Genomic DNA, 19,651 nt, shown 5'->3' on the forward strand with positions numbered 1-19,651 from the left:
GTCTGGAACCACAACACCTCACTGGGCTGACTGTCCTACTGTCTGGAACCACAACACCTCACTGGGCTGACTGTCCTACTGTCTGGAACCACAACGCCTCACTGCAGCCCACTGGGCTGACTGTCCTACTGTCTGGAACCACAACACCTCACTGGGCTAACTGTCCTACTGTCTGGAACCACAACACCTCACTGGGCTAACTGTCCTACTGTCTGGAACCACAACACCTCACTGGGCTGTCTGTCCTACTGTCTGGAAACACAACACCTCACTGGGCTAACTGTCCTACTGTCTGGAACCACAACACCTCACTGGGCTGACTGTCCTACTGTCTGGAACCACAACGCCTCACTGCAGCCCACTGGGCTTACTGTCCTACTGTCTGGAACCACAACACCTCACTGGGCTAACTGTCCTACTGTCTGGAACCACAACACCTGACTGGGCTAACTGTCCTACTGTCTGGAACCACAACACCTCACTGGGCTGACTGTCCTACTGTCTGGAACCACAACGCCTCACTGGGCTGACTGTCCTACTGTCTGGACCCACAACGCCTCACTGGGCTAACTGTCCTACTGTCTGGAACCACAACACCTGACTGGGCTGACTGTCCTACTGTCTGGAACCACAACACCTCACTGGGCTAACTGTCCTACAGTCTGGAACCACAACACCTCACTGGGCTGACTGTCCTACTGTCTGGAACCACAACACCTCACTGGGCTGACTGTCCTACTGTCTGGAACCACAACACCTCACTGGGCTAACTGTCCTACTGTCTGGAACCACAACGCCTCACTGGGCTAACTGTCCTACTGTCTGGAACCACAACGCCTCACTGGGCTAACTGTCCTACTGTCTGGAACCACAACACCTCACTGGGCTGACTGTCCTACTGTCTGGAACCACAACACCACACTGGGCTGACTGTCCTACTGTCTGGAACCACAACACCTCACTGCAGCCCACTGGGCTGACTGTCCTACTGTCTGGAACCACAACACCTCACTGGGCTGACTGTCCTACTGTCTGGAACCACAACACCTCACTGGGCTGACTGTCCTACTGTCTGGAACCACAACGCCTCACTGGGCTAACTGTCCTACTCTCTCGAACCACAACACCTCACTGGGCTAACTGTCCTACTGTCTGGAACCATAACACCTCACTGGGCTGACTGTCCTACTGTCTGGAACCATAACACCTCACTGGGCTGACTGTCCTACTGTCTGGAACCACAACACCTCACTGGGCTGACTGTCCTACTGTCTGGAACCACAACACCTCACTGGGCTGATTGTCCTACTGTCTGGAACCACAACGCCTCACTGCAGCCCACTGGGCTGACTGTCCTACTGTCTGGAACCACAACACCTCACTGGGCTAACTGTCCTACTGTCTGGAACCACAACACCTCACTGGGCTAACTGTCCTACTGTCTGGAACCACAACACCTCACTGGGCCGACTGTCCTACTGTCTGGAAACACAACACCTCACTGGGCTAACTATCCTACTGTCTGGAACCACAACACCTCACTGGGCTGACTGTCCTACTGTCTGGAACCACAACGCCTCACTGCAGCCCACTGGGCTTACTGTCCTACTGTCTGGAACCACAACACCTCACTGGGCTAACTGTCCTACTGTCTGGAACCACAACACCTGACTGGGCTAACTGTCCTACTGTCTGGAACCACAACACCTCACTGGGCTGACTGTCCTACTGTCTGGAACCACAACACCTCACTGGGCTAACTGTCCTACTGTCTGGAACCACAACACCTCACTGGGCTGACTGTCCTACTGTCTGGAACCACAACACCTCACTGGTCTAACTGTCCTACTGTCTGGAACCACAACGCCTCACTGGGCTGACTGTCCTACTGTCTGGACCCACAACGCCTCACTGGGCTAACTGTCCTACTGTCTGGAACCACAACACCTGACTGGGCTGACTGTCCTACTGTCTGGAACCACAACACTTCACTGGTCTAACTGTCCTAATGTCTGGAACCACAACGCCTCACTGGGCTGACTGTCCTACTGTCTGGACCCACAACGCCTCACTGGGCTAACTGTCCTACTGTCTGGAACCACAACGCCTCACTGGGCTAACTGTCCTACTGTCTGGAACCACAACACCTCACTAGGCTAACTATCCTACTGTCTGGAACCACAACGCCTCACTGGGCTAACTGTCCTACTGTCTGGAACCACAACGCCTCACTGGGCTAACTGTCCTACTGTCTGGAACCACAACACCTCACTGGGCTGACTGTCCTACTGTCTGGAACCACAACACCTCACTGGGCTGACTGTCCTACTGTCTGGAACCACAACACCTCACTGCAGCCCACTGGGCTGACTGTCCTACTGTCTGGAACCACAACACCTCACTGGGCTGACTGTCCTACTGTCTGGAACCACAACACCTCACTGGGCTAACTGTCCTACTGTCTGGAACCACAACGCCTCACTGGGCTGACTGTCCTACTGTCTGGAACCACAACGCCTCACTGGGCTAACTGTCCTACTGTCTGGAACCACAACACCTCACTGGGCTAACTGTCCTACTGTCTGGAACCACAATACCTCACTGGGCTGACTGTCCTACTGTCTGGAACCACAACACCTCACTGGGCTAACTGTCCTACTGTCTGGAACCACAACGCCTCACTGGGCTAACTGTCCTACTGTCTGGAGCCACAACACCTCACTGGGCTAACTGTCCTACTGTCTGGAACCACAACACCTCACTGGGCTGACTGTCCTACTGTCTGGAACCACAACACCTCACTGGGCTAACTGTCCTACTGTCTGGAACCACAACACCTCACTGGGCTGACTGTCCTACTGTCTGGAACCACAACACCTCACTGGGCTGACTGTCCTACTGTCTGGAACCACAACGCCTCACTGCAGCCCACTGGGCTGACTGTCCTACTGTCTGGAACCACAACACCTCACTGGGCTAACTGTCCTACTGTCTGGAACCACAACACCTCACTGGGCTAACTGTCCTACTGTCTGGAACCACAACACCTCACTGGGCTGACTGTCCTACTGTCTGGAACCACAACACCTGACTGGGCTGACTGTCCTACTGTCTGGAACCACAACACCTCACTGGGCTGACTGTCCTACTGTCTGGAACCACAACACCTCACTGGGCTAACTGTCCTACTGTCTGGAACCACAACACCTTACTGGGCTGACTGTCCTACTTTCTGGAACCACAACGCCTCACTGCAGCCCACTGGGCTGACTGTCCTACTGTCTGGAACCACAACACCTCACTGGGCTAACTGTCCTACTGTCTGGAACCACAACACCTCACTGGGCTAACTGTCCTACTGTCTGGAACCACAACACCTCACTGGGCTGACTGTCCTACTGTCTGGAACCACAACACCTCACTGGGCTGACTGTCCTACTGTCTGGACCCACAACGCCTCACTGGGCTAACTGTCCTACTGTCTGGAACCACAACACCTCACTGGGCTGACTGTCCTACTGTCTGGAACCACAACACCTCACTGGGCTGACTGTCCTACTGTCTGGAACCACAACACCTCACTGGGCTAACTGTCCTACTGTCTGGAACCACAACACCTCACTGGTCTAACTGTCCTACTGTCTGGAACCACAACACCTCACTGCAGCCCACTGGGCTGACTGTCCTACTGTCTGGAACCACAACACCTCACTGGGCTGACTGTCCTACTGTCTGGAACCACAACACCTCACTGGGCTGACTGTCCTACTGTCTGGACCCACAACACCTCACTGGGCTAACTGTCCTACTGTCTGGAACCACAACACCTCACTGGGCTGACTGTCCTACTGTCTGGAACCACAACACCTCACTGGGCTGACTGTCCTACTGTCTGGAACCACAACACCTCACTGGGCTGACTGTCCTACTGTCTGGAACCACAACGCCTCACTGCAGCCCACTGGGCTGACTGTCCTACTGTCTGGAACCACAACACCTCACTGGGCTAACTGTCCTACTGTCTGGAACCACAACACCTCACTGGGCTAACTGTCCTACTGTCTGGAACCACAACACCTCACTGGGCTGACTGTCCTACTGTCTGGAACCACAACACCTGACTGGGCTGACTGTCCTACTGTCTGGAACCACAACACCTCACTGGGCTGACTGTCCTACTGTCTGGAACCACAACACCTCACTGGGCTAACTGTCCTACTGTCTGGAACCACAACACCTTACTGGGCTGACTGTCCTACTTTCTGGAACCACAACGCCTCACTGCAGCCCACTGGGCTGACTGTCCTACTGTCTGGAACCACAACACCTCACTGGGCTAACTGTCCTACTGTCTGGAACCACAACACCTCACTGGGCTAACTGTCCTACTGTCTGGAACCACAACACCTCACTGGGCTGACTGTCCTACTGTCTGGAACCACAACACCTCACTGGGCTGACTGTCCTACTGTCTGGACCCACAACGCCTCACTGGGCTAACTGTCCTACTGTCTGGAACCACAACACCTCACTGGGCTGACTGTCCTACTGTCTGGAACCACAACACCTCACTGGGCTGACTGTCCTACTGTCTGGAACCACAACACCTCACTGGGCTAACTGTCCTACTGTCTGGAACCACAACACCTCACTGGTCTAACTGTCCTACTGTCTGGAACCACAACACCTCACTGCAGCCCACTGGGCTGACTGTCCTACTGTCTGGAACCACAACACCTCACTGGGCTGACTGTCCTACTGTCTGGAACCACAACACCTCACTGGGCTGACTGTCCTACTGTCTGGACCCACAACACCTCACTGGGCTAACTGTCCTACTGTCTGGAACCACAACACCTCACTGGGCTGACTGTCCTACTGTCTGGAACCACAACACCTCACTGGGCTGACTGTCCTACTGTCTGGAACCACAACACCTCACTGGGCTGACTGTCCTACTGTCTGGAACCACAACGCCTCACTGCAGCCCACTGGGCTGACTGTCCTACTGTCTGGAACCACAACACCTCACTGCAGCCCACTGGGCTAACTGTCCTACTGTCTGGACCCACAACACCTCAGTGGGCTAACTGTCCTACTGTCTGGAACCACAACACCTCACTGCAGCCCACTGGGCTGACTGTCCTACTGTCTGGACCCACAACACCTCAGTGGGCTAACTGTCCTACTGTCTGGACCCACAACACCTCACTGGGCTAACTGTCCTACTGTCTGGAAGAGGGAAGAATATGGAAAGATTTTGGTTGATGGTGAGGTGTGATGATATGGCACTACGGATGAAAATTTGTCGGCTGGCTAAAACTAGCACTTTTACTGTAACGTCAATAAATGTGCACTGTCCTTGTAAAAACTACTTTTAATACATTGAATAAATATGTGGGACAGGTTAGTAAGATAGGGTTAGTAGTTTTCTAAGTGAAACCATTCACTGCTCCACATTATACATGTTTGTCAACATGTTTTTCAACAGTTTTTAGTGCAACACGGTTAAGATAATTGAATCAATTGATTGATCCTTGCTCGACAAAATGCAGAGTGTCGAGGGGCAAAGTGTACACGTAAGCTGCCTCATACCTGCGTGACTGGACTGTGTGACTGGACTGAGTGACTGGACTGAGTGACTGGACTGAGTGACTGGACTGAGTGACTGCTATGAGTTCCTGTCTCTACATGTGTGGATAAAGGAGTTTAACACTGTGCTCTGTCAAATAATCCATGTTTCAACTAAACAGGTTCTAGATGGTATGGAAACAGGTTAATGTTTCAAACTAAACAGGTTCTAGATGGTATGGAAACAGGTTGCTGTTTCAACTCTGGATGGTATGGAAACAGGTTAATGTTTCAACTAAACAGGTTCTAGATGGTATGGAAACAGGTTGCTGTTTCAACTAAACAGGTTCTGGATGGTATGGAAACAGGTTGCTGTTTCAAACTAAACAGGTTCTAGATGGTATGGAAACAGGTTGCTGTTTCAACTAAACAGGTTCTAGATGGTATGGAAACAGGTTGCTGTTTCAACTAAACAGGTTCTGGATGGTATGGAAACAGGTTGCTGTTTCAAACTCAACAGGTTCTGGATGGTATGGAAACAGGTTGCTGTTTCAAACTCAACAGGTTCTAGATGGTATGGAAACAGGTTGCTGTTTCAAACTAAACAGGTTCTAGATGGTATGGAAACAGGTTGCTGTTTCAAACTAAACAGGTTCTAGATGGTATGGAAACAGGTTGCTGTTTCAACTCTGGATGGTATGGAAACAGGTTGCTGTTTCAACTCTGGATGGTATGGAAACAGGTTGCTGTTTCAACTCTGGATGGTATGCTTACTCAGCTCTTATCCTCTAGTTGAATGTACACTACATGACCGAAAGTCCATTCACCCACAAGAGGATTAGAGGTCACAATTCATCCCAATGGTGTTCGAATGGGTTGAGGTCAGGGCTCTGTGCATGCCAGTCAAGTTCTTCCACACCAATCTCTACAAACCATTTCTGTATGGACCTCGCTTTGTGCACGGGGGCATTGTCGTGCTGAAGCAGGAAATGGCCTTCTCCAAACTGTTGCCACAAAGTTGGAAGCACAGAATCGTCTAGAATGCCATTGTATGCTGTAGTGTTAAGATTTCCCTTCACTGGAACAAAGGGGCCTAGTCAGAACTTAAGGTTCATAAAGACCTGGTAGAATTATGACCAAGGTCTGTGATTGGGGGAGTTTATATCCTGGTAGCATTATGACAGAGGTCTGTGATTGGGGGAGTTTATATCCTGGTAGCATTATAAGAGGTCTGTGATTGGAGGAGTTTATATCCTGGTAGCATTATAACAGAGGTCTGTGGTTGGGGGAGTTTATATCCTGGTAGCATTATAACAGAGGTCTGTGATTGGGGGAGTTTATATCCTGGTAGCATTATAACAGAGGTCTGTGATTGGAGGAGTTTATATCCTGGTAGCATTATAACAGAGGTCTGTGATTGGGGGAGTTTATATCCTGGTAGCATTATGACAGAGGTCTGTGATTGGAGGAGTTTATATCCTGGTAGCATTATTACAGAGGTCTGTGATTGGAGGAGTTTATATCCTGGTAGCATTATGACAGAGGTCTGTGATTGGATGAGTTTATATCCTGGTAGCATTATAACAGAGGTCTGTGATTGGGGGAGTTTATATCCTGGTAGCATTATAACAGAGGTCTGTGATTGGGGTAGTTTATATCCTGGTAGCATTATAACAGAGGTCTGTGATTGGAGGAGTTTATATCCTGGTAGCATTATCACAGAGGTCTGTGATTGGGGGAGTTTATATCCTGGTAGCATTATAACAGAGGTCTGTGATTGGAGGAGTTTATATCCTGGTAGCATTATAACAGAGGTCTGTGATTGGGGAGTTTATATCCTGGTAGCATTATCACAGAGGTCTGTGATTGGGGGAGTTTATATCCTGGTAGCATTATAACAGAGGTCTGTGATTGGGGGAGTTTATATCCTGGTAGCATTATAACAGAGGTCTGTGATTGGAGGAGTTTATATCCTGGTAGCATTATAACAGAGGTCTGTGATTGGAGGAGTTTATATCCTGGTAGCATTATGACAGAGGTCTGTGATTGGATGAGTTTATATCCTGGTAGCATTATAACAGAGGTCTGTGATTGGGGTAGTTTATATCCTGGTAGCATTATAACAGAGGTCTGTGATTGGAGGAGTTTATATCCTGGTAGCATTATAACAGAGGTCTGTGATTGGAGGAGTTTATATCCTGGTAGCATTATCACAGAGGTCTGTGATTGGGGGAGTTTATATCCTGGTAGCATTATAACAGAGGTCTGTGATTGGGGAGTTTATATCCTGGTAGCATTATCACAGAGGTCTGTGATTGGGGGAGTTTATATCCTGGTAGCATTATAACAGAGGTCTGTGATTGGGGAGTTTATATCCTGGTAGCATTGTAACAGAGGTCTGTGATTGGGGGAGTTTATATCCTGGTAGCATTATAACAGAGGTCTGTGATTGGAGGAGTTTATATCCTGGTAGCATTATAACAGAGGTCTGTGATTGGGGGAGTTTATATCCTGGTAGCATTACAACAGAGGTCTGTGATTGGGGGAGTTTATATCCTGGTAGCATTATAACAGAGGTCTGTGATTGGGGGAGTTTATATCCTGGTAGCATTATGACAGAGGTCTGTGATTGGGGGAGTTTATATCCTGGTAGCATTATAACAGAGGTCTGTGATTGGGGTAGTTTATATCCTGGTAGCATTATAACAGAGGTCTGTGATTGGAGGAGTTTATATCCTGGTAGCATTATAACAGAGGTCTGTGATTGGGGGAGTTTATATCCTGGTAGCATTATAACAGAGGTCTGTGATTGGGGGAGTTTATATCCTGGTAGCATTATAACAGAGGTCTGTGAAATTACACATATGGAATCATGTAGTAACCTAAAAAGTGTTAAACAAATGAAAATATATTATATTTTTTAATTTCTTCAAGGTAGCCTCCCTTTGCCTTGATGACAGCTTTGCACACTCTTGGCATTCTCTCAACCAGCTCCATGAGGTAGTCACCTGGAATGCATTTCAATTAACAGGTGTGTCTTGTTAAAAGTTATGACTGTGTGAGTCCCAAATGGCACCCTATTCGCACTACTTTAGACCAGAGCCCTATTCCATATAGAGTGCACTACCTTTGACCAGAGCCTTATTGCTTATATAGTGCACTACTTTAGACCAGAGCCATATTCCCTATATAGTGGTACTACTGTGGACCAGAGCCCTATTCCCTATATAGTGCACTACTGTTGACCGGAGCCCTATTCTCTATATAGTGCACTACTGTGGACCAGAGCCTTATTCTCTATATAGTGCACTACTGTGGACCAGAGCCCTATCCTCTATATAGTGCACTACTTTAGACCAGAGCCCTATTCTCTATATAGTGTACTACTGTTGACCAGAGCCTTATTCTCTATATAGTGTACTACTGTTGACCAGAGCCCTATTCCCTATATAGTGCACTACTTTAGACCAGAGCCCTATTCCCTATATAGTGCACTACTTTAGACCAGAGCCCTATTCCCTATATAGTGCACTACTTTAGACCAGAGCCCTACTCCCTATATAGTGCACTACTGTGGACCAGAGCCCTATTCCCTATATGGTACACTACTGTGGACTAGAGCCCTATTCTCTATATAGTGCACTACTTTAGACCAGAGCCCTATTCCCTATATAGTGCACTACTTTAGACCAGAGCCCTATTCCCTATATAGTGCACTACTTTAGACCAGAGCCCTATGGTTAAGGGGTGCCATTTTCCCATTGATCGCTGAACAACATACTGTATTCTGTGAAGCGTGGCCTTGTATTCTCCTCTGTGTTTGCATCCCAAATGGCACCTCGTTCCCTAAATAGTGCACAGCTTTTGATCAGAGCCCTACATTGTGTAAGAAATAGGGTGCCATTTAAGACGTTGCCTGTGAGTGAGCGTTAGTTTGTAATATTGTAGCTAATCTCTTTTCTTTCCGCAGGGCGAGGGGCCGCTCGCTCCCCGTGGTATAGAGAAGGATGAATGCCACTCTGTTCCAGCCTAACTGAGAAAAAGGGAGCAACAGAGGAAGAGAAGGAAGAGGAAGCGGTGGAAAGAGGAGAGGAATAAGTAAAGAAGAAGATATTGAGATCCGTATTCTTGACAGGGATCACCTCCTCTTCACCTCCGGACAAAAATTTCTCTCAGTTCGCTCTCTCTCTCTCTCTCTCTCTCTCTCTCTCTCTCTCTCTCTCTCTCTCTCTCTCTCTTTTCCTCCATCGTCGACATCGTTCACTGCAGCGGCTCTACCTCTCCTAGACTTTGAGCCGTGAAGGGGCTCTCACACACACACACACACACACACACACACACACACACACACACACACACACACACACACACACACACACACAAAAAAAAAAAAACACGTTTGGTCTGTGTCCTGTTGATTTGCTGATGCTGGTTAGCCTGGCTGCCTGCCTGCTCGCTCCATCCCAATCTCCAGATCATGAAGAGGCCCAAGCAGCAGACTCATCCCCTCAGCTTCCTCTCCTTCTTCAGCCGGAAGCCTAAATCCGACCCCAGGCTTGAGAGGCCTGCTGGGGCCAATAACAAGGAGGAGGTCTCCATCACTCTCACACCCAGCGAACATGCAGACCAGGTGAGAAAGACAGGGGGATGCGTCTTATTCCCTTTATAGTGCACTACTTTTGACCAGAGTCCTATGGGGAAAAGGCACCCTATTCCCTTTATAGTGCACTACTTTTGACCAGAGTCCTATGGGGAAAAGGAACCTTATTCCCTTTATAGTGCACTACTTTTGACCAGAGTTCTATGGGGAAAAGGCACCCTATTCCCTTTATAGTGCACTACTTTTGACCAGAGTCCTATGGGGAAAAGGCACGCTATTCCCTTTATAGTGCACTACTTTTGACCAGAGTCTATGGGGAAAATGCACCCTATTCCCTTTATAGTGCACAACTTTTGACCAGAGCCCTATGGGGAAAAGGCACCCTATTCCATAAGTAACACACTTGTTTTATTTTTATTTTTTATACCAATACCCTGTAAAAGGAGTAGGGTGCTATTTGGGATACATCCAGGGTCTCTCCTATTCCCTATATAGTGGTTCCGGTCAAAAGCAGTGCACTACAGTACTTAGGAAGCAAGATGCTGTGTCAGACATAGCCTCTGTGTGTTTGTTTTCTCGTCCCCTCCTAGCCCTCTGCGGCCCTGCAGAGTGTTTGTTCAATTAGCCAGATGTCAAGTGTCTCCTGCATTCTGGGTAGGTTAGTGTTTCTCGTCATGAACCTTGTTTTGGAGGCAGCTCTGCAGAGTGGTCACTAACTGGCGCAGCCACAAAGTCAAAAAATCTGATTTTTATACCTAACCTTAACCCTAACCTTAACCGCAATGCTATCCCTAACTTTAAACGAAGACCGAAAAGCAAAGATTTCATTCATTTTTACAATACAGATCCAATTTTGACTTTGTAGCTGGTCCATCTAGTGGAAATCGCTCAGTGCTGCCTCAAGGACAAGACTCATCCTAATAAACATCAACCTGTGCATTCTGTTGCCAAGAAACAGAGTAGCTCACATCAGAGCTCTACCCACCATCTACACACGCTTGTGTACACACGCCACAATGCACGCACACGCAGACACACACTCTCCTCTATTTCCCCCTTTCTCTCTTTACCTCTCTCTCGCTCTCTCTCGCTCTCTGTCTCTCTCGCTCTCTGTCTCTCTCGCTCTCTGTCTCTCTGTCTCTTTGTCTCTCTGTCTCCCTGTCTCTCTCGCTCTCTGTCTCTCTCGCTCTCTGTCTCTCTGTCTCTCTTTACCTCTCTCTCGCTCTCTGTCTCTCTCTCTTTGATAACAGTCCCTCACCATATGGAAAACTAATGTATTATAATATATTTACATATATGAGGAGGAATTAAAAATATATTTACATATATGTCGAGAATATATTTATGAAAGTTATAACTTTGAGCGCCTCATAGCATTTTTTGTTTGTTTATGTTAATGATTTATTTTTTTTGTGACACAATTCGTGCTGTGTTGTAATGTTGAGTCTATTGACCTGTGACCTCTTGCCATTAGGTTTCCAAAGTGGGGTTTGTATGCAAAAGTTGAACATGTATTATGCAGCTATTGAGGCTGACTGGTACATATGAGACATATTAAGAAGAGCTATATTTATTTCTTAAAGACACATGAACCTAGAACATATTTCTCCCGAGCTGTTAATTGCATTTTATATTGATTATATAATCATGTTTTTTCACCTGGCGGGTGACAGAGAAAGAAGATATTTTCTTCAACTGCCTGCAAGCAAGAGTTTTTTACAGACTTAGCTAATATCCTTTAACTTGCCACCACAACATGCATTGAGACTGACCTAGGTAAGAATTGTTTTGGATATTAAAGCTCTGAGCTAATGTCATTTTGATATAATTTATACTGAACAAAAATATAAACGCAACAATTTCAATGATTTTACTGAGTTACATTTCATATAAGGAAATCAGTCAATTGAAATACATTAATTAGGTCCTAATCTATGGATTTCACATGACTGGGCAGGGGTGTAGCCATGGGTGGGCCTGAGAGGACATATTTAGTTTTTCAGATGCGACCTTCCAGTGACTTCCTGAGGTCACAAAGGGAAACGATACATTTGAGTATTAATTGTTCGTGTTGTGTGCCTTTTTTCTTGTGCACATATATCACCATATATGAAGTACTCATATTTAAGCAATAAGGCCCAAGAGGGTGTGGTAAATGGCCAATATACCACGGCTAAGGGCTGTTCTTATGCACGACCCAATGCGGAGTGCTAGGACACAGCCCTTAGCCGTGGTATATTGGCCATATATCACAAACCCCTGAGGTGCATTATTGCTATTACAAACTGGTTACCAACACAATTAGAGCAGTGAAAATAAATGTTTTGTTATACCCACGGTATACTGTCTGATATACCACGGATTTCAGCCAATCAGCATTCAGGGCTCGAACCACCCAGTTTATAATTACAAATAGATGTATTATTCATATATGAATATATTGATCATAAATAATAATGTTAAAAATATTTTAAACATGTATCTAAAAAGTATAATACCGCACAAGGATAAGAAATACATATAAATATATTTAAATGTAACCGCCATTTCACATCGGTTAGACATATACTACTGGTCAAAAGTTTTAGAACACCTACTCATTCAAAGGTTTTTATTTTATTTTTACTATTTTCTACATTGTAGAATAATAGTGAAGACATCAAAACTATGAAATATGAGATAAGAGTGTGCAAAGCTGTCATCAAGGCAATGGGTGGCTATTTGAAGAATCTCAAATATAAAATATATTTATATTTGTTTAACACTTTTTTTTGGTTACTACATGATTCCATATGTGTTAATTCATAGTCTTGATGTCTTCACTATTATTCTACAATGTAGAAAATAGTAAAACATGTAACAAAAAACTTGAATGAGTAGGTGTTTTAAAACTTTTTTATAAAAGCATTTAAAAATCAAATATGTAAATATATTTATGAAATATACAGTTCCTTCAGAAAAAATTCAAACCCCTTGACTTTTTCCAAATTTTGTTGTGTTACAAAGTGGAATTAAAATGGATTTTAAATGGTATTTTTTGGTCAACAATCTACACAAAATATAATTCTAACATTTAAATCAAATCAAATCAAATGTATTTGTCACATACACATGGTTAGCAGGTGTTAATGCAAGTGTAGCGAAATGCTTGTGCTTCTAGTTCCGACCATGCAGTAATATCTAACAAGTAATCTACCAATTCCACAACAACTACCTTGTACACACAAGTGTAAAGGAATGAATACGAATATGTACATCAAAATATATAAATGAGTGATGGCCGAACGGAATAGGCAAGATGTAATAGATGGTATGGAGTACAGTATATACATATGAGATGAGTATTGTAGGGTATGAAAACATATAAAGCAGCATTGTTTAAGGTGGCTAGTGATACATTACATCAGGATGGCAAGATGCAGCAGATGGTATAGAGTACAGTATATACATATGAGATGAGTAATGTAGGTTATGAAAACATTATATAAAGTGGCATTGTTTAAAGTGGCTAGTGATAAATCTAATTACATCAAGATGGCAAGATGCAGTAGACGGTATGGCGTACAGTATATACATATGATATGAATAATGTAGGTTATGTAAACATTATCTAATATAAATAATATAAAGTGGCAAGTGATAAATTGATTGCATCAACTTTCCCATTATTAAAGTGGCTTGAGTTGAGTCAGTATGTTGGCAGCAGCCACTCAATGTTAGTAATGGCTGTTTAACAGTCTGATGGGCTTGAGATAGAAGCTGTTTTTCACAACTTCCTATTTTGCAACAAAGCAACAAATCATTGCAACTCCACGAGGTGAGATCTTGCATGGAGCCCCAGGCCGAGGGAGATTGGCAGTTATTTTGTCTTTCTTCCATTTGCGAATAATCGCACCAACTGTAGTCACCTTCTCACCAAGCTGCTCACCAAGCTGCTTGGCGATGGTCTTGAAGCCCATTCCAGCCTTGTGTAGGTCTACAATCTTGTCCCTGACATCCTTGGAGAGCTCTTTGGTCTTGGCCATGGTGGAGAGTTTGAAATCTGATTGATTGATTGCTTCTGTGGACAGGTGTCTTTTATACAGGTAACAAACTGAGATTAGGAGCACTCCCTTTAAGATTGTGCTCCTAATCTCAGCTTGTTACCTGTATAAAAGACACCTGGGAGCCAGAAATCTTTCTGATTGAGAGGGGGTCAAATACTAATTTCCCTCATTAAAATGCAAATGTGTTTTTCTGGATTTTTTTGTTGTTATTCTGTCTCTCACTGTTCAAATAAACCTACCATTAAAATGATAGACTGATAATTTCTTTGTCAGTGGGCAAACGTACAAAATCAGCAGGGGATCAAATACTTTTTCCCCTCACTGTACTACCTCAATCAGCCTGACTAACCGGTGTCTGTATGTAGCCTTGCTACTTTTATAGCCTCGTTACTGTATATAGCCTGTCTTTTCACTGTTGTTTTATTTCTTTACCTACCTATTGTTCACCTAATATCTTTTTTGCACTATTGGTTAGAGCCTGTAAGTAAGCATTTCACTGTAAGGTCTACACCTGTTGTATTCAGCACACGTGACAAATAAACTTTGATTTGATTTGAAAATCTATGGCAAGACTTGAAAATGGCTGTCTAGCAATGATCAACAACCAACTTGACAGAGCCTGAATACATTTTTAAAAAGAATAGTGTGCAAATATTGTACAACCCAGGTGTGCAAAGCTCTTAGAAACTAACCCAGAAAGACTCCCAGCTGTAATCGCAAAGGTGATTCTAACATGTTGTTGTGTCTGTGACTATCATTAAATGTGAAGATTGATTTTTATCAAATCAATTCTCTGTGTTATTATTACGTGATAAAACTAATCATGTAAACTTTAATTAACTAGGAAGTCGGGGGGCACCACGGGAAAATGTTTATAGAGTCTCTATTTCCCCAATCGACTCTTCAGATATTTTCATATCTTATCAAGTACAGTCTTGTATTAATGTGTTGTTATTACCTCATCAGTTCTCATTACTGAACGTCGCAAACCCTTGGATATCTGATACGAACCCTAGCCTTAATCATGAATCAGCGATATACAAATTGGCTTAATTATTTATTTACTAACTAACTAATCAAATCAAATCACAGAAATACATAAACAAACAATATAGTTATTGGTTTCTAACACAATGCATTGAGAAAAAGCGGGAAAGACTAAATGGAAAGACAAAATGGATTCATTACACACAGTTGATAATTATATTAATTGAAATGCTAATCCTTTGCACATGAACAGCCGCTCATTCGAAAATAATTGCAATGTATATATTTATGCCCATATGTTGTTGTTGTCTTCTCTGTTGGAATCAGCGGTCCATCTGCTGGAGAGTCAGTCTCTGGTTAACTTCCCCAGAAGTCACAATGTCTTTCGTAGTTGTCGCTTTCTCAGCGGCTCTGGACAGTGTCTGTTGTAATGGATATGTCAGGCGTACAGATGGTCGTTGCATAGGATAGATGCTTCTGCGGGTTGTCGGTATTCTCGTACTAGATTTACGTAATTTCCAGCTGCAGACTAGTAATTCTACGTTTAGGATTTGCTCTTATTCTGTAGTGATCGATAGTCTCAGAGTTTAAACATTTCCAGCCGTGTAGCCAAAACTACACGGTGTCCTGGGCCTATAGAGTTGTAGTTCTTAACCATTTCAACATGTAGCGACAGCTCCATGTTTTCTAGTCATAACCAATCGAGACGTCCGGCTTACTGTGGGTCTCTGGCATGAAATGTAAAATTTCGTCATGGGTGGTTTTATACTCTGGAGTAGAAAAGAGCAGTTCCATGATGCTGATGTACTGTCTGGCCACTGACAAGTTAAACTTTACATGAAAATCCATACTCTCATTTAGAAGGTTAACACCACATTACATCTTTTCACAAATAGTTTCATATTTACTCATTAATTTTATCCAACATCTAGATGTAAATCTGATAATTGAAAAGTTACACAAACAGAGCTACAGTAATGTGGGTCTCCTGTCCTTCATGAGATCACCAAATGAAACAACTTTGTCATGACCATCCCATAAGTGTCCACGGACCACTCCCACATTCTCAAAAATAAAAATATTGTTTAATTATTCAAACTTTTGATGTCCAAGGGTCTCTCTGGGTTCCACAGTTTACATTTCAATCTTGAACACTACAGAGCATAGAGGCAGCGTATTTTATGACCGTCATAAAACAGCAGACTTCCCGCTCTCCCCCTCTACGAGAGAGAGCGCGCTGTAGAGCGTACCCAGTGTAACCTGATCCTTCAGATCGTCACAGGAGAGTTATGACAATCAAGATATATTCTTAATTATTTAAAAAAAAAACATTTTTCTTCTTCATTACATTGTATTTTGTGTAGATTGTTGACAAAAACATTACGAATCCATTTTTATCCAACTTTGTAACACAAAAAAAGTAAAATGTCAAGGGGAGGGAATACTCTTTGAAAGCACTGCATATGTCAATGTATTAGACTTCGGTATGGGCTCCTCTATGATTTCTCTCATGGTATGGGTTCCTCTATGATTTCTCTCATGGGTTCCTCTCTGATTTCTCTCATGGTATGGGTTCCTCTCTGATTTCTCTCATGGTATGGGTTCCTCTCTGATTTCTCTCATGGGTTCCTCTCTGATTTCTCTCATGGTATGGGCTCCTCTATGATTTCTCTCATGGTATGGGTTCCTCTATGATTTCTCTCATGGTATGGGTTCCTCTCTGATTTCTCTCATGGGTTCCTCTCTGATTTCTCTCATGGTATGGGTTCCTCTCTGATTTCTCTCATGGGTTCCTCTCTGATTTCTCTCATGGTATGGGTTCCTCTCTGATTTCTCTCATGGGTTCCTCTCTGATTTCTCCCATGGTATGGGTTCCTCTCTGATTTCTCTCATGGGTTCCTCTCTAATTTCTCTCATGGTATGGGTTCCTCTCTGATTTCTCTCATGGGTTCCTCTCTGATTTCTCTCATGGTATGGGTTCCTCTCTGATTTCTCTCATGGGTTCCTCTCTGATTTCTCTCATGGGTTCCTCTCTGATTTCTCTCATAGTATGGGTTCCTCTCTGATTTCTCTCATGGGTTCCTCTCTGATTTCTCTCATGGTATGGGTTCCTCTATGATTTCTCTCATGGGTTCCTCTATGATTTCTCTCATGGTATGGGTTCCTCTATGATTTCTGTCATGGTATGGGTTCCTCTATGATTTCTCTCATGGGTTCCTCTCTGATTTCTCTCATGGTATGGGTTCCTCTATGATTTCTCTCATGGGTTCCTCTCTGATTTCTCTCATGGTATGGGTTCCTCTCTGATTTCTCTCATGGTATGGGTTCCTCTATGATTTCTCTCATGGGTTCCTCTCTGATTTCTCTCATGGTATGGGTTCCTCTCTGATTTCTCTCATGGGTTCCTCTCTGATTTCTCTCATGGTATGGGTTCCTCTCTGATTTCTCTCATGGTATGGGTTCCTCTCTGATTTCTCTCATGGGTTCCTCTCTGATTTCTCCCATGGTATGGGTTCCTCTATGATTTCTGTCATGGTATGGGTTCCTCTCTGATTTCTCTCATGGGTTCCTCTCTGATTTCTCTCATGGTATGGGTTCCTCTCTGATTTCTCTCATGGGTTCCTCTCTGATTTCTCTCATGGGTTCCTCTCTGATTTCTCTCATGGTATGGGTTCCTCTCTGATTTCTCTCATGGTATGGGTTCCTCTCTGATTTCTCTCATGGTATGGGTTCCTCTCTGATTTCTCTCATGGGTTCCTCTCTGATTTCTCTCATGGTATGGGTTCCTCTCTGATTTCTCTCATGGGTTCCTCTCTGATTTCTCTCATGGTATGGGTTCCTCTCTGATTTCTCTCATGGTATGGGTTCCTCTCTGATTTCTCTCATGGTATGGGTTCCTCTCTGATTTCTCTCATGGCTTCCTCTCTGATTTCTCTCATGGGTTCCTCTCTGATTTCTCCCATGGTATGGGTTCCTCTCTGATTTCTCTCATGGTATGGGTTTATCCACTGGAGAATTACAGCACATTGTTCCAAGCTCATGAGCTACATGTAGATGTAGAGAAACATTCAGCTCGATGATAGTTGTTAGTACAGAAAACATCTGATATTTTTTTGTGAGTTTTATCAAGTGAAAGGTGAAAACACATGCAGTACTTTGGGGACTAACCAGCTCTGGACACAAATGCTACTTTTCTAACCTTTCTGTCTGTCCATCTGGCAGGACCAGAACATCACAGCCGAAGATGGCGGGATCGAACAAGGCGACTTCGAGGCGGCATCGTCAGGGGTGACGGGTGACGACCCTGGTGCTGCGGTGGAGGCAGAATGCTGCGGGGGCGGAGCCAACAGCTCTTCCACAGGTGTCCTATCCCTCTCCTCTTCTAGCCAGGACCAGCTATTGGACGATCACCACTTGGAGGAGTGTCCTTTATGCCTCCTCAGCCAACCACGATGCCGGTTCCCTCGCCTCTCTTCCTGTTCCCACCGGGCCTGCTATGATTGCCTGAGACAGTACCTGAAGATCGAAATCTCAGAGAGCAGGGTGGGCATCGCCTGTCCGCAGTGCCCCGAGGCGTTTGCGCCGCAAGATGTGCGCGCCATCTTGGATGACCTGACGCTGCTGGAGAGATTCGAAGAGTACCAGTTGAGACGGTTTCTGGCAGCCGACCCGGACACACGCTGGTGTCCTGCACCCGACTGCAGGTAGAGACACTGAGTCATTCAGTTCATTCTACTGATTCAGATTTGTTTATAGAGTCAGAAGCATCATATTCAGGGAGTCAATAGTTACCAGCTCAGGCGGGGCCCTGCACCCGACTGCAGGTAGAGACACTGAGTCATTCAGTTCATTCTACTGATTCAGATTCGTTTATAGAGTCAGAAGCATCATATTCAGGGAGTCAATAGTTACCAGCTCAGGCGGGGCCCTGCACCCGACTGCAGGTAGAGACACTGAGTCATTCAGTTCATTCTACTGATTCAGATTCGCTTATAGAGTCAGAAGCATCATATTCAGAGAGTCAGAAGCATCATATTCAGGGAGTCAATAGTTACCAGCTCTGGAGGTGCCGTGCGCTTGACTACCTAGCTGACTACCTAGCTGACTACCTGGCTGACTACCTAGCTGACTACCTAGCTGACTACCTGGCTGACTACCTAGCTGACTACCTAGCTGACTACCTAGCTGACTACCTGGCTGACTACCTGGCTGACTACCTGGCTGACTACCTAGCTGACTACCTGGCTGACTACCTGGCTGACTACCTGGCTGACTACCTGGCTGACTGCCTAGCTGACTACCTGGCTGACTACCTGGCTGACTACCTGGCTGACTACCTGGCTGACTACCTGGCTGACTACCTGGCTGACTACCTGGCTGACTACCTGGCTGACTGCCTGGCTGACTACCTAGCTGACTACCTGGCTGACTACCTAGCTGACTGCCT

General features: G+C 45.1%; 1 protein-coding gene across 3 annotated transcripts in view; it reads left to right on the plus strand.

The window, feature by feature from the left end:
• The window catches only part of LOC106608328 (E3 ubiquitin-protein ligase RNF19A), a 79,493-nt gene that overhangs the window by 29,221 nt on the left and 30,621 nt on the right, over nt 1-19,651 (plus strand). For 2 of the 3 annotated variants that reach the window (XM_014206215.3, XM_014206213.3), the window contains exons 2-3: nt 9,542-10,201; nt 18,427-18,908. In XM_014206215.3, the coding sequence (XP_014061690.1) occupies nt 10,049-10,201; nt 18,427-18,908 (635 nt within the window). In that variant the 5' untranslated portion in view covers nt 9,542-10,048. Of the gene's footprint in view, nt 1-8,505; nt 8,603-9,541; nt 10,202-18,426; nt 18,909-19,651 lie in introns of all 3 variants that reach the window. The other variant, XM_082977093.1, reaches the window with a different exon arrangement.

Source organism: Salmo salar, chromosome 06, assembly GCF_965601325.2.
Source record: "Salmo salar chromosome 06, fSalSal1, whole genome shotgun sequence".
NCBI lineage: Eukaryota > Metazoa > Chordata > Actinopteri > Salmoniformes > Salmonidae > Salmo > Salmo salar.